Source organism: Rhyacophila brunnea, unplaced genomic scaffold (genome assembly GCF_057557595.1).
Source record: "Rhyacophila brunnea isolate RB1 unplaced genomic scaffold, BYU_Rbru_1.0 scaffold_10, whole genome shotgun sequence".
NCBI lineage: Eukaryota > Metazoa > Arthropoda > Insecta > Trichoptera > Rhyacophilidae > Rhyacophila > Rhyacophila brunnea.
In genome coordinates this window covers 18710212-18726900 of record NW_028232752.1, presented here as the reverse complement: position 1 = coordinate 18726900, position 16689 = coordinate 18710212, and the positions used below count along the sequence as shown (strand labels likewise).

General features: G+C 36.6%; 2 protein-coding genes and 1 pseudogene across 5 annotated transcripts in view; 1 reads left to right on the top strand and 2 right to left on the bottom strand.

Moving 5' to 3' along the window:
* LOC147078961 (uncharacterized) overlaps nt 1-16689 on the bottom strand; it is a 799973-nt gene that overhangs the window by 777838 nt on the left and 5446 nt on the right. The window lies entirely within an intron of this gene.
* Nucleotides 1769-3539, bottom strand: LOC147078963 (ATP synthase subunit beta, mitochondrial pseudogene; annotated as a pseudogene). Its single transcript, XR_015071280.1, has one exon. The product of XR_015071280.1 is annotated as an ATP synthase subunit beta, mitochondrial pseudogene (transcript).
* Nucleotides 4154-14985, top strand: Uba3 (Ubiquitin-like activating enzyme 3). Of its 3 annotated transcripts, none has more exons than XM_085952055.1 (7): nt 4154-4223; nt 4511-4857; nt 9419-9579; nt 10303-10474; nt 11070-11313; nt 12927-13152; nt 14689-14985. In XM_085952055.1, the coding sequence occupies exons 2-7, from the start codon at nt 4526-4528 to the stop codon at nt 14907-14909; spliced, it is 1356 nt and encodes a 451-aa protein (XP_085808181.1). In that variant the 5' UTR covers nt 4154-4223; nt 4511-4525; the 3' UTR covers nt 14910-14985. The 3 variants fall into 3 exon arrangements, with proteins under 3 accessions (XP_085808181.1, XP_085808164.1, XP_085808172.1); XM_085952038.1 differs by having other exon boundaries at nt 4154-4305; XM_085952046.1 differs by having other exon boundaries at nt 4154-4421.

Below are 16689 nucleotides of genomic sequence, written 5' to 3'. Positions count from 1 at the left end.
ATTTTCGATCATGAACCTCAATAAAAATTCTTTACGATCAAATATCTCCGATGCCCATTTACAAGCAGTTTTGAGAATATCAACTACAAAATTAACACCTGAATTAAAAAAAATGTAAAACAGTTTAATTCTTCTCATTATTTTTTTTGTAATGTTTATTTTTCATGATAATAAATAGTGTATATCTAAAAATGGTATTTTACTTGCGGCCCGCCGCTCATTTTGAATTCTTGAATTTGGCCCTCCAGCCAGAAAGTTTGCCCCCCCCTGCTCTATATTATATAAAAATGGATTATTTTCAAAATAACGGTATTGTAAAAAAGATGAAAGTATACATTATACCTTGATGATTTCACTTAAAAATTGTTTTATTTTTTAAATATTTATATATAAGTATATGTATTTCGTTAAAAATTTAATTAATAGATTCCAGAAAAATTAATGTTTCATTTTTCCTCTGGCTGTTCTGTTTTGTCGTGTTCTGTTTTGTCATGTTCTGTTTTGTCCGGTCACCGTCTACCCCACAGCATGTAACTGCTTTCTACTATATAAATAATATGGTGTTTACGATTGTTAATATAGTAATATGTCTAGACATTCAAAATGTAAGAAGGTGAAACCTGGAATCATGCCTTAGCCGATAGCAGTGCTACAAAAGGGATCTACGTGCTGCAGATCTGACATGACAAGAGAAACAGTACGTGATGAATCAAGCGAATGGTGCAACCTTATGTTCGCCTTACACTTGGTTATCATATAATAAAGCAAGTAATATTGATATAGTATCAAAATCTGTAAGATGCCTTTACATTGTAGACTTGTATCTGTGGATTCCAGTGGCGAAGGGTGGAGGTAGGCTGTTAAGATTCGCTATAAATAGTGCACACTAAACTTTGTTAGTCATATGTAATTGTTTTTATTGAGCTAATACTACAATTTACAGATTGTGTTAGTAAGTTTTTAAAAATCAATTAAACCCTGCCTAAACGAAACCATAATAGATTTGGTCTAATTTGGGCGATACGACAAAATGGTGCACACTTTTTCATTCATAGTTATTTGTTTTCGTTAGATTAAAACTACATATTAAACATATTGTTGGTTCATTTTTTTAATTCATTAAGCCCTGCGTAAACCAAACTATAATAAATAAAAAATATTATTCTATCTATAAAATACTCAAAGTTATGTATGATTTAATTGCATAATTTTAGATATTTTATAGATAGACATGTATTTTTTGACTATTATCTATTATGGCTTGGTTTCTCAGGGTTTAATTGAATTTTAAAATTTAACCAACACTATCTGTAAATTGTAGTCTTATTTCAATGAAAACAAATATGTATGTCTGAAAAAGTTTAATGTGCACTATTTATGGCGTATCTTAACAGCCTACCTCCACCCTTCGCCACTGGTGGATTCAATGAAAGAGACATGTGATAATATGGGAACTTGGCATTTTTTTGTCACAATAAATCCTTGTTCAACCTTTGTTCTTGTGAACGCAATGGAATGACTAATTTTATAAGTGCTCAAATTTTTTTTTTACTTTTGATAAAATCTTTCTCATTTTTCTGTCTATCTATCTGATCTTAATGCAGCTAGAGCTACACATTGTGTAAGTATACTGTAGTATATAGTTATATTTGTAGCCGGCTTTACTCTATCCGGCATATTATATGAATGACAATAATTTATTGGGAACACTGTTTGCATTTAGATATTCATTTTTAGCTGGTGGATGTCTATAAAAAAAATTCGAAGAAACGGATAAGTATAAGTTATATATTTCATACTAACATAATAATAATTACAATGAAATGTTACAGATTGCTTCGATTAGATGTTAAATTTACACGTTCTTGGCTAACGTCTCAGCCTTGGCGACAACCTCTTCGATGGGGCCAACCATGTAGAAGGCCACTTCGGGCAGATGGTCGTAATCTCCTACCAGGATCTTGGTGAACCCTTTGATGGTCTCCTCCAGGGGGACAAGTTTGCCGGCGTGACCGGTGAACACCTCGGCCACCTGGAAAGGTTGCGAGAGGAACCTCTGGATCTTACGGGCGCGGGCTACCGTCAGCTTGTCTTCTTCTGACAGCTCATCCATACCCAAGATGGCGATGATGTCCTGCAGAGACTTGTAGTCTTGGAGGATCTTCTGCACACCTCTCGCCACGTTGTAGTGCTCGGCTCCGATAATGTTGGGGTCCATGATACGGGAGGTGGAATCGAGGGGATCCACAGCGGGGTAAATTCCCAATTCGGCGATGGCACGAGACAACACGGTGGTGGCGTCCAAATGAGCAAACGTGGTCGCGGGGGCGGGATCAGTCAAATCATCAGCGGGCACATAGATGGCCTGCACAGAGGTGATGGAACCCTTCTTGGTGGTGGTGATACGCTCCTGCATGGTACCCATGTCGGTGGCGAGGGTGGGTTGGTAACCTACAGCGGAGGGAATGCGACCCAGCAGAGCGGATACTTCCGAACCGGCCTGGGTGAAACGGAAAATGTTGTCAATGAAAAGTAGCACATCCTGACCTTCCACATCGCGGAAATACTCAGCGACCGTCAGGCCGGTGAGGGCGACTCGGGCGCGCGCGCCTGGGGGCTCGTTCATCTGACCGTACACGAGCGCCACTTTGGAGGTCTTATCCTTGAGGGAGATGACCCCGGACTCAATCATCTCGTGGTAGAGATCATTGCCCTCGCGGGTTCGCTCTCCCACTCCGGCGAACACGGAGTAGCCTCCGTGGGCCTTGGCTACATTGTTGATGAGCTCCATGATGAGTACGGTCTTGCCGACTCCGGCGCCGCCGAAAAGGCCAATCTTTCCTCCCTTGGCGTAGGGAGCGAGTAGGTCTACGACCTTGATTCCGGTGACGAGAATCTCCTGCTGCACGGACATCTCGACGAACTCGGGGGCTTCGGCGTGGATGGCGGCGGTCTTGTCGGTTGGTATGGGGCCTCTCTCGTCGATGGGTTCTCCGATGACGTTGATGATGCGTCCCAGAGTCTCGGCGCCGACGGGGATTCGGATAGGGTATCCGGAGTCGCTCACGGCCTGTCCGCGAACCAGACCTTCTGTACCGTCCATGGCGATGGTTCGGACGGTGTTCTCTCCCAAATGTTGGGCCACCTCGAGGACGAGACGGGGCTTGCGCCCGGCGACTTCCAAGGCATTCAGAATGGGCGGCAAGTTATCGTCGAACTGGACGTCCACAACGGCACCGATGACGGCGACGACCCTGCCAGACCCGCCCTTGGCGGGCGCCGCGGCGGCATAGTTGCACTTGCTGTTGACAGAAAATCCAGCGATTACCTTCCCAGCCTCATTTGCAAGCTTCTCCGCCGCAGATTTAGCAGATAAAAGGCCGCAGCCAACTTTACTTGCGGTACTCAACATGGCTTAACAAGACAGAAGTCTTGGGCCAATATTATGTAATGCTACACGAAAAAATATTACGTGATATTTTTTCCCTAATTAATTATATTATTTTTCCGTAACGTAAATACTCTTTTTACACTTTAATAAAAATTGCGCAAATAAATTCCACTAGGACTAATTTACTACCTATAACTTCATAAGTTTTATAAATAGATAATAAAAATCATTCAAGCACAAGCAAGACCAAATTTATTAACTCAATTACCATAGGTACCTACCTAAAATTATTTAATAATATTTAAGTGAGATTAAGGTAACTTTTGTAAATTTCGTTTTAAATTGTAGGCATTTTTATTGTTACTTCAATAAAATAACAATACGAGTCACATATTTCAATAGGCACCGTGCGGTTTTCTCAGGTCTATTGGGTTTGGTTTTCCCTGTTTTATTTATTTCTAAAATACCTCATCTTGGACTTATCTAAGTCACAAAATATTTTCAAGGTTGAAATAAGTTATATTCCTACTATTTGGATGGAATCATTCAAAATTAAAGAGGATTCCATTAATTTTTACGGGTAGGTACTTGTATTAGCTAGTATGTATTAGTAGCTAGCTAATTTGATGCTGATACATTTTGCTGTGTATCGTCTACGTAAAGAGATTGGTCTATGGTCTAGTAGTCCACATTTTTTTTATTCTACCCGTTAAAAGAAGAAGAAGATTGACATCAAATGTCAAACAATCGTCTTGCAATATTAGTCTATGGTCCCGCAATACAGCTGCAATAATTCAATATTCATTGCACAAGTCACCAAAAATTGGAGCCGGTACGATACCGGTGAATTTTCGCTCGTTCAATTGAACATTCTTCAAGAAACATAATAATTGTTATAATATTACACTGTTTGAGTAAGAATAATATATAATATCTAGCCATTATCGAATATTGAGGACCATTTGAAGACGAAAGAAGCCCTTCCACTATTTTGTACCAATTTGTGGATTCTGTTCACTTGTTTTTATGTGTAATACATTTTAAAACCAATATATTTGATTTCTCCTTGAGTGTCGGTTATCGTTGCAGCAGGTATAATATATTTATAACATTCTACAGCAATTCAGATACACAATGGCAGTGGAAGAACCCGAGTTCCATCTCCAAAAACGATGGCTCAATATCCGCAAGGTTCTCGAAAGATCGGGCCCTTTCGGACATCCCGATTTCGAGCCGTCTCCGTCTATTTTGAAGTTTATAATGACATCCTGCAAAATATTGGTGGTCGGCGCTGGCGGCTTGGGCTGCGAGCTAATCAAAAACCTGGCATTGATGGGATTTCAACAGATACACATTATAGACATGGATACCATTGAATTATCTAATTTAAACCGGCAGTTTCTGTTCAGGAAGAAAGACATCGGTCAATCGAAAGCTGAATGTGCAGCTGCTTTCATTAACGCAAGGTTTGTTCATTACCATCATCTTCTTTCCTTTGCGGTGTTCCAATGTGGTTTATGGTAAATGTGCCGCAGATGCCGTCATGAGATTTTATAATTTTCTTTTTAGACCAAACCTAACCTAACCTAACCTACCCCAACCTAATAATATTACCTAACATAATCTTAGTTTGTGATAATGATGCATCAAAATGTATGAAAATTTTAAATTGACTAATTAAAATTATTATAATTGTCTACATGACATAAACTGTTTTCGTAAAAGCGCATGACGGCATCTTCACCGTGGTTACTGTGGTTTTACAGCACAATTACCGTGGTTATTTTTGGTCAATTCAAGAAGATTTCAATTCAGGGCCGGTGTACAAGTACTGACATCCCTCGTAGCCCAATGGGTAAGGCTCTGGCTTCTTATCCGGGAGCTTAGGGTTCGATCTCAGTGATGTCACAATTTATCTATCAAACCTAGGTGTTTTGGTGATCGTTTCACAGCTACTATTATAATACTACTTAAGAGCGTACAGCGTGAAACGGCAAATCAACACTATGTGGAACGAAATTTCGGCCGCGTTGAGGCGCGTTGCCATTCGGAAAGAGTTAGTCGACCTGTTCGCACGTCAATTTCTTTTGTGATGGAGTCGGATGAATATATTCTTAAATCGTGTAAAGATGACTTAAAAACGTTCCGCATGTACTTGAAAAAGAAAACATGTCAATGAATATACTATTATTATTACGAATATAATAATAAATATAACATAAAAAGGATGCATGTTTAATTTTTATGACAAATTATATTTCGTTTGGTTCGCGTCATTTGCACCCGCGCATCGCCTAGTCACGATCTTTTTAGACCATGCCTCAGGCCTTTACTGTCATTGGGCTTAATGGCCTATTTATTATAGTGCTAAAATGAAATCTAGCCTCTTGGTCGTACCAACCAACCTCTACATTTTGACAGTAGCATAGACCAGGGTATCCCAAATGTTTCCTGAAATACTGCGCAAATCCTGAAAATTTAACAGAACACCTTGTTTATTTTGTAGGGTAGTGAGATGTCCGGGGTTCCAGCGGCTAGCTCAGGTGTCCATCGAACCCCGGATTCACAAAAAAAGATATTTTAAATTGAGGAGAAATTAAATAAAACCACGTCTGTCTCGTGCGTAACTTGGTATTATCTTATATTTTAAATTTTCTTTACCGGTTTATATATTTTGTTTATACAATAAGTTTCGCAGGTCCGTACATGTTGGAAAAGGGACGCTTACTCTCTCTTTCTTTTTTTTTATATTTCCCGTACCCACGCCGACCAGCAAAAAGGACTCTCGTGATTGGCCAAATTTTATCGCGTGATATTTGATTTGACGAATCACGAGGACCACCTCGGCGCAGGCGCGCGGAGATTTTACCGTTGCGCAATGCGCGGCAAAATTTATTATATTTGAATACTTATATTTGTGACGCTACATTTCAAACTCAGCCATGTCCATAATGGATGAAAAGGAGAAAAACAGCTTTTTTGTTTCTTCGTGTACACGGTCATGAAGATGAAAGTTTATATTATTGCGATTATAGAATGTTTTAAATTAATAAGATCCACATTATTAGTTTTCATGTAATTTTCATAGATTCTTCAAAAAATGGATTTTTTATATGGACATGGCTTAGTTTGTCACAAAATAAGCCAAGTCCACGCGGACTTGGCTTATTTTGATATTTACGTGGCAGCCATTTTACTAGCTATGATTATGTCATTCTTCTGGGGTGGACTTAGGAAGGGCGAAATTATAAATAAATGTTGATGATAACATAAATTTATTTTTAGAAAAATTTCTCTATATAATATTATTAACTTAAGAGGCGTATGCATAGAACAGCAAACTATATTTAAGGGTATACTTCAGTTGAGGCATGGTCTAAAAAATCGTGGCTAGGCGATGCGCGGATTGTGTAAATGACGAGCGCCGAACGAAATATAATTCGTTGTAAAAATCCAACATGCGTCCATTTAATGTTATGTTTATTGTTATATTACTAATAATAATAGTATATTCACTGACATGTTTTCTTTTTTAAGTATACACGTAAAGTTTTTTAGTCATCTCTACACGATTTAAGAATATTTTCATCCGACCCCATGACAAAACAAATCGACATGCGGACACCTCGACTATCCGTCTCCGATTGGCGACCAGTGAGAAATTTCGTCGCACCTACTGTTGAAAATTATTTGCCGTTTCACTGAAGTACGCTCTTAAATAAACATGCACGAATAATTATTATTAAAATCTTTAAATTAATTAAAGAGTAGGTACGATGTGTGTGTTTTTTAAATAAGTACAAAGGGTTCTATAAGTCTCATAAATTAGAATTGTATAAAACCAAATTTATATTCTCAGTATTTATGACTAAAAATGTCAAATGCGACCCTGCTTGACACCGGACGCTTTTTAGGATGCAGGTTAGACAGAATAAAACTTTCCGATTTTCCCTATCTTTGGCGCGTTTTGTCGATTCTGCCTTAATTATTCGTTTTCTCGCCTTAGCGGGGGTCACTTCTGATATTTGAAACATTATTTTTATTAATTATTTCTATTAAAAAATGTCAAAAAAGACACTTGACACTCACTCACTCAATGGTTTGTAAACTACCGACGGCCATGTTGTTGTAATCGCCATCACTGATTGGCCTGAATGGACATGGTTGAGTGTGATAAAATGACTTCAGTGGACATGGGTGAGTTTGAAAAAACTGTTCATCTATGGCTTCCATTTATTTATTATACAGACGGATTTGGATGGTTTTGATAATGTAAAAATGTTAGAAAGCATTAGTTCTTCCGCAAATCACAAAAAAGTCAAAAATACCTAAAGGTGGACTTGGCTGGTTTTGAAATGTAGCGACACATTTAGTCTTAAAATTATCTCTTTCATCCATCATCATTTATACTTTAAAATCTATCTTAATTACACCTCCGCCCAGTAAGTGATTTTCACGCACCGGACAAAGGCCTTTACTCATGAATAAAAAAATACTTACGTAGTTGAGCAAGGAATCAGATTAGATGTTTTATGAAGCCATTTCTAGAGGTCAGGGTTACGTTTCGACTTATGACTACTAAATGATTATTTTACACCGGGAGAAGCAGCCCGCCTTTAACAGGGGTGTATCAGTAGGTAAATAATATTATATAATTAAGACTTAATGTACGTCCTGAGTGGCAGCGTTCGGCGCAGCGTTGAGCGTTTTGCGCAACTCAAACGCATAACCATGTTTGAAAATGTTCGTAGACAATGTCTTTTTTTGGGTATACATTTATACGGTTATACGTTTGAGTTGCGCATAACGCTCAACGCTGCGCCGAACGCTGGCACTGAGGCCTCACACTTAGTATGTAATGAATTAAAAAAAAAATGAGAAAAACTTAAACACAAGAGTATAATTGAATGAACTTGGATGATTTTGGTCATTGAATTGCAAATCTTTTTGATATGAGGCACCATGTTAAAAAATTGAATTTTGTGTCGTGTGGCTTCAAGCCTGTTCCTAGACTTTGACTTTGTTGCAGGATATTAAGAAAATCCTGCTTCGCATTTTAATATGCTGTATTAAACAGAAGTAAAACAATAATAGCTTGTTTTGACACACTGGGGGGAGGGGGTACTCTTCAAAAAACTTCATAATATTGATAATATTCGATGAAGATGAATTCAATGATATGAAACATTCAATATTTATCAATTTTGCTCGTAAGTGGAAATTTAATTCGAACATGAATATAACAAATTAAGAGATCTTTATACCGTTATGTCAAACGAAATATCAAAAGTTTGCATCAAAATATTTAAGAAATAAAAACAGGAATCGTATGATTTTTATCATTATCATATTTAACTAGATTTACGTAGTTATTTTGGTTCTTTTAGAAATTAAATTGCTGATAGCGACATTTTCTTCTTTCTTTCTTTCGATCATGTCCTATCCTAATAGGATCATATGAGCCTCCGCAGAGTGGAGGTTTGTATTAACAGATTTTGTTTTTACGAGAAATGGATATCAGCCATTTGCTCAACCTATTAGGTCCATACTCTGACTCATACACAAATTGAAAAACAATATGTGTACTAGCCAGACCCAGGATTCGAACCTGGGACCCACGACGCTATAGGCTGACGCTTAATCCGCGCGGCCATTGTAGTAGTATAGGTACATTATTAACTGAAATATGACTGCATAATTACGCAGTCAAAACAAGTTTGCCAAAGTGGCAACACACCTTTCTGTTAAAATTTCAATAATATTAAGTACCTACTATAAAATTCTATGCTTCCACACAATGTTTTTTGTTACAATGATAATACAAACGAAAGTGATGATAGATACAATGCTTAGTTTAGATTTAGCACACCAAAAATGATTATTTGGGACATCATAACGATTGCTTGAACATTTGTGTCGGCGGCGTATTATGGTATCATTTCGCAGTGAGTGGTGATAATTGAAATAATTTCCAATTGAATTGTGCATGTAACAATATTGTATCGATGTTTTGGTTGTCCTTGTTAGGATTCCTGGATGTTGCGTTGTCCCTCATCATTGCCCGATCCAAGATTTGGATGAATCTTTCTATCGACAATTTCATATCGTCGCGTGCGGGCTAGACTCGATTGTTGCTCGCCGCTGGTTGAATGGAATGCTTGTATCCCTTCTCAGCTACAATGATGACGGTAATTATTATTTTAATCAAACTGATAGAATATGTATAGAGCAACCCCGAATTTACTTACACATTTTCACATTTTCCCGCTATTTGCATGTATGTAGTTTCTGCAGTATGTATCATTTCATTTTAGTACATTTTATTTCCCACAATTTACATTTAAAATATTGGAAATTCAATGAAAATTATGTATTAAAATTCAATGTTCGATAAAATAATTTATAATTAGACATAATGCTGTTTTATTTAATAAAACGAAATTTTTTTTTTTGTAGTACATATTCCACTTTTAATCAATAGATTTGGGCATTAAACAAATTGGATTTGGATTTTGTTTGATAAATATTGTTTTAAAAAATGTATTCAGTTGAAAATGTCCCTCTGTGGCGGACGATACCGGTCCTAATCTATTGATTAAAAGTGGAATAAGTACTGTAAAAAAATTGCGTTTTATTAAATAAAAACAACAATACAATGCAGTTCCACCATGAATTCGACAGTTAACAAAATAATAGACATAATGCTCCCTAAAATTAAAGTTTGATTCACACCGGTCAACCTGAACACAACTTAATTGTGCGGGAATGAAGCAATAGCTAAAAAAATATGGAATTGATTGTTTGAATTGATTCAATCTAAAATTCTATTGACACGATTTGCGGCGACGTCTATATAATGACTGGAATTGATAATAATATATAGGTATCTTTGTTTTTGGGTTAATTTTCAGGTACCATCCTCGACCAGAACACCGTAATACCACTGATCGATGGCGGAACGGAGGGGTTCAAAGGGAATGCTCGAGTGATTCTGCCGGGAATGAATGCATGCATCGAATGTACCCTGGACTTATACCCTCCGCAAATCACTTATCCGTTGTGCACGATTGCCAATACTCCGAGGTGAAATTTTTCTTTCAATTGTGTTTGTGTAAGATCCTGTTTTCAAAAGTAAAATGCCATTTTTAGTCCTGAGGCTCCTCAGATGTTATATTAACGGATTTAAAGAGGAATGTTTGTTATAAACATTTCACATTACTCCGAGGTTCTATAGTTTTGGAACGAAAGAAAGTGATGCAATATGCTTGATATGAGTACACTTGACGATATCAACTGTATCAATAATCTCATCAGATCTTCCTAATTCCTGTGCACAAGAAGAAATATTATCATATTCACAGTTAAATGGTTCAACTATAGTCATTTGCTCCATCAGTTGTGTCTGCTCAGGATCAGAAACATTAAAACTGTAGTTCAATGAAAACATATATGTTTGACTGACAAAGTTTAGTGTTCACTATTTATGTCCGATATTAACAGCTTACCTCCACCCTTTGCCACTGATAAATAGTATCCTAGCTCAAGAATCTCAGAGACTGGTTTGAGCTCAGCATTACAGACCTATTTAGAGCAGCGACAGAATTGATTCTAAATCGATGTGCGTTTTATACAAAACAAACCTTCATTGAAAAACTGTTTAATATTGTTTCCTTTCTAGACTACCCGAGCATTGCATTGAGTATGTAAAGGTGATTCAATGGGGTAAGGAGAATCCGTGGGGTACACCGATAGATGGAGACGATCCCCAGCATGTCAATTGGATTTATGAAAAATCCCAAGATAGGGCAGCCCAGTTCAACATCAGTGGTCTTAGCTATCGCCTCACGCAAGGTGTTGTGAAGAATATTATACCGGCTGTGGCCAGTACCAATGCTATCATCGCAGCGACGTGCACAACTGAAGTAAGTTTACAAAGTTCGCTATAAGGCACTTCTCGCAGTCTCAATTCTTGTTTTTATTTCTCGAGACTGGTCCCATTTCTTATTGACTTGTGTCCATTTATATTGGGTCAGATGTTCAATCGGTTCCTTATTGATTACAAAAAAGTCATGTTTCGTTTCGCTATTTTGTATAGGTACTGTTAATAATTTCGTTTTATCAAGGTTCATTTTTTTGTAAATTTCATAAAATATTAAATGTTCAGATATTGCCAAAATACAACAGGATGTCATGTGTGTCACTAAATTTCAAAACCCGCTATTACTCTTATGTTTTATTATGATATATTATTATGATATACACTTAATTATGATATATTTATTATATATCGATGGATTCGTTATTAACTACACGAAAATTTTATCGCCTCTTTCAAAATTCGCTACGATTGACTGTCATTTATGAAATGAAATCTATGCGTCTATCAATTCCCGCTATAACACTACGTGCAACATTCAAAAACCCTTTTAGTAAAAAAAGTTTTTATTGATTTTCTCAAAATAATGAAAAGGTGTTATAGCGGAGCGGGTTTTTAAATTTAGCGACACATATGTACATTATAACAAAATCTCAAAACAGGCCGTTATAGATGGTGCTTATATACAAGAGTTTATGGTTGCTATCTTTTAATGCGCCAACATAAAGAATATAATTTTTTTAAGACTACCAATTTAACTTTACTAAAACTGTCATAGAATCGTTATCCTTCTTCTTCTTCTTCCACCCTAACACGTCCCAACATTAGGGCATAGGGCAAGCACAAGTTGGCGCCACTTCCCTCGGTCCATTGCCAACTCCTGCGCCTCCCGCCATGTCAGACCTGCAGCACGTAGGTCGCTTTTGTAGCACCGCTGCAGGGTGAGGGAGGGCCGGCTAGGCGACGGAACCCTTGAGGCTGTACCACAAGGGTACGAAGTGCCGCACTCTTTGGCGGCATCCGGAATACGTGTCCCAGCCACGTAAATCGTCTCTTCGTGATAACTTCAATCGCCGAATCGTCATCCAGTATTACTTAATTACTTACTTAAGTTGGCACTACAGACCATTCCGGTCCATAGGTGACTGTACAACATCTTCCAGGAATGTTTATCTCGAGTTCTCTCTCTTCAGCTTGTCACTCAGAATCTCTACAAGCCAGAGGCAGAGTACATATTGGGGTTATTTCATAAACCTTATGGAGAACTCTAGATGCACTGTATCTGACAATGTGACAGCTCCATTTGAGTTTTGGCGGGCTTAAATTGTCCACAAATTGTTGTGCGAATGTGCCATCTCTGGTTTTTTTAACCGGTCCAAGTAATGTTCGCTGAATTTCGTATTATGTTTATGAACACTCCAGAGCTAATGGCAAAGGCCCCTTTATTCGAATACAAAGGCCTCCTATATTATATACCTGTCTGAAACCGGGCTAAGCTTTCTCTTGTTTCTCCGCTAGGCTCCAGGTTTCTCATCCATACTGAGAGATTGGTTTCATGGTTACGAGAATCGTAATAAGTTCATAGGGCTAGTTATAATTTGACCGTAGATATATTTCTTTTCGGGTGTTTTGAATAATTAAAGAACATTACTTCTACAGATATTCAAACTCGCGACTTCTTGCTGCGTCAATCTCACCAATTACATGGTGTTTAATGATGTGGCTGGCATCTACACATACACGTACGAGGCGGAGAGGAAGTCCGATTGCCTCGCCTGCAGCAATATTCCCAAAACGATACTCTTAGATGACCCTCGTAAAATGAAGTTGAAAGATCTCATAGAGATGCTATGTGACGGAAACGAATTTCAAATGAAAAAACCAGGTGAATTACTTTTATTGTGTATAATTGTATACCTAGTGAATGTTTTTCTTTTATGTATTTAGGTATATACCGATGAGGTAGTCCACAGATGTTGTATGTCCATTTTATCATGTCTATTTTCGTAACCCTTGTCTTCATTTTAGTATACCTTGGGCACCACTGTATGACTTTGACTTTGTAAGAATTTGGACTATAAATAGATGGAGTCTTATATGTTATTTCTGTTTTGACATTTGAAATTATTCTGCAAGCACATGAAATATGGTTGAGTTGGTAAACTCCACAACTATTAAGATCGCTCAGTTGCCATTCCGATTTTCTTACATACGCAACGGTGGCCATATTTAATGTTCATTGAGATTACTTACTCAACTGTTGAAGTGTATTATTATTAGCTGGTTATCTACTCATGTAATTTTATACGCCCTGCAAATTGGAAAATAAATGTCATAGCAGTAGCGTGAAGTTCTCTGTAAATGAACCCTGCAAAGTCACTTGTAGCTTACTTTATCAGTAGACCAGTGGTCCTTCTTTTGCTTAAACTTCAGACTCCACCTCTATAGAAAAAGGTTTTTTCAACATCCTTGGTACATATTATGTTGTATGTCTATTTGAATATGTCTACGGCTATTATCGGCTACCAACTTTGCTGCTACAGTAAAACCTCGTTAGTAAGAACACTTCTTCGACCATGTCCGATCCTGATAGGATCATATGGGCCTCCACAGAGTGGAGGTTTGTATTGACAGATTTTTGTTTTTTTTTTTTTTTACGAGAAATGGATGTCAGCCACTTGCTCAACCTATTAGGTCCATACCCTGACACACACCAATTGAAAAACAATATGTGTACTTGCCAGACCCAGGATTCGAACCTGGGACCCACGGCTTTATAGTCCAACGCTTACACTGATAACTCGAAATTCGCCATAATTCAAAATATTCCCAAAAAAAAAGTCCCTTGAACATTATTTTCATATAAAATCATACCTTTAATTCGAAATGATTTCAGAGTCCCTGGGCATACAAAAATATTCAATAAATCGTAATAAAGTACACTATTTCATGAGTCAGTCATTGAAAATTGTGACAAACTTTTCTTAAAAAATCAAAAATTACTTATTTTAAGAAGGTAATAAAAATAATCCTGACATTTTATGACCCAATTCGGTAGGCACATCTATGATCGGAAACAAAATTAATGAAAATAAAAAAAAAAAAAATTTTTCAAAATTTTTATATTTTCCCCCACACATTTCGTAATTCGGTCCCATGGAATTCGTATTAACGAGGTTTTACTGTATATGCTTCATTGTATCATTGTCATTTAGTAGCAGCATACATTGGTTGAACACTTGACATGCTCATTTTTTATTTACCAAAAAATATTAAATATTTACGTTTATAATATATTGTGTAAAAATGTCCTTAGTGAGACATATTTTTTTAAACGGCGATATCTTATTAATATATGAATTTCGAATAGGTCAGTTCACCATAGACAATTTGTGGTAATAATTTTGATGATTTCTTCTAGGGCTGACCACTTCAATCAATGGCAAAAATAAAACGTTGTACATGTCAACCGTGACCAGTATTGAAGAAAGAACGAGAGACAATCTAAATAAGACTTTATATGAATTGGGCATCGTTGATGAAGCTGAGATTCTGGTGGCCGACGTTACAACTCCAAATACGGTTACCTTGAAAGTAAAATATAAGCAGTGTGATGGACCCAATGAAGTTGAGATGATTTAATATACCTACTTAATTACTACATTGTTTTACTATTTTTGTATTATGAAAATTAATAAATTCGTCGTATCAGTAATAAGTAATTTGTTTTATTTTTAAATTCATATCCATCATCTTCCCAAACATCTTTTAGGTCACAACAAGTGTTGCCAATTGTCATACACAAAAATATGCCAGTTAAGGTGGGTAAATAAGGTAGATAGATGGCAGAAAATTTCAGTTTCATAAAAACAAAAATTGAAGAAGAATGCAACAAACTTACTAAAAAGTACAAAATTTGGTTATCACTTAAATATTTTTTGTAATATTCATTTTATTATTTGTAAGATATAAGTTATAATAAGCCAGCATGTTGATTTTCAAGTAGATGTGGTGTAATATTCTAGTGTTTTTATGAGATGTTAACTCCAGCAGAATTCACTCTATAATCCTATGTGCTGGCCGCTTCCTGAGATTTCCAATTTTTTTAATGAGAAATGACTCATTTGCTCGACCTTACGAGATTAAGCCGTAGTCTAATTCGCAAATCTCAAACCATTTTACACCTGCGGTCTGGTAAAAATAGAAGTATTTTGGGGACCGCTAATGCAGAAAAAAATATTATTTATACAGTATTTTGTTTATTATATACATAACAGACGTAATATAACAGTCTGATTGCAAATACAAAAAATATAACAAGGAAATTATATAGTTAATTAAAATAATCAGAAACCAATCTGTAAATAAATTATTAATAATAAAACTTCTGGAATTTTGAGAACGACAGTTGAAAAAAAATAGTGCAAAATCTGCGGTTACATCTTTGCTAGAATAATGATTGATAACCGTGGGTTCAGTGTTGTTTCGGAGAGACAAAACGCTGCTTTGACATTCATGCAATATCTCTGTTTGGTTGTTTTTATTAGGTAGGTATAGACATAGCCGAAAAAGTCTTCTCACATGAATAGGTAGTCGAAAATGTACATGACAATTTAAAGGCTTTGTAACTAACAATGTGTGTATTTTATATCTGGATCAGTGTTGCCATCTTTTTCTCTGCTGATTATAGTACAAAGCCGTAAAAAATATAGTACAGGAACATTTTTCGTCTTGAATCCTTTAAAATTATAGTATTTTGGTATATTTGGCGTAAAAATATAGTATTTTACATTTTTCGCAGAATTTAAATTATAGTATTGTACTATAATTATAGTACGGTTGGCATCACTGATCTGGATACCAAAGTGGCATCAAAACGTCGCTATAGGATTTGTTTCCCGAATATCCATTTTTGTCGAAATCGACATTTTAATGCAGTTCAATTTCTTTTATCGAACTCTACCGAAATCATTTATAAAAACAATATATTTTTTATCTAGGAACAGAGATAGTTTTTATAAAAACCCGAATACGCCACGTTAAGCTACAATTATTCCGTGGTGTTCTCCCGAACGTCCAACTATTCGTACCTGAATATCCAAGTTAATTTCAGTCGAAATAGATCTCTGGCTGAGTTTTTATTTCCCGAATATGACTTTAGCCAATCAAACCGCGCTGACGCCGTGCATCTCGCTCCCACATTCACGCTGTCTAGCTCTAAAACAATCACGCCCACTATCATATTTTTCGGCCGTCTGGAGTCCTCTTACAAATTTCGTCCTATTAATATTGTTTTTAAAGTTACTATTGTTTTAATAGTGAATTCATCAAATTTGAAGAGATCAATCATAGCTCATCATACGTCACCAGTTCGCCCTGAACTTACAGTAGAGTTATGGAAGTGAGAATTTTAACCTAGATA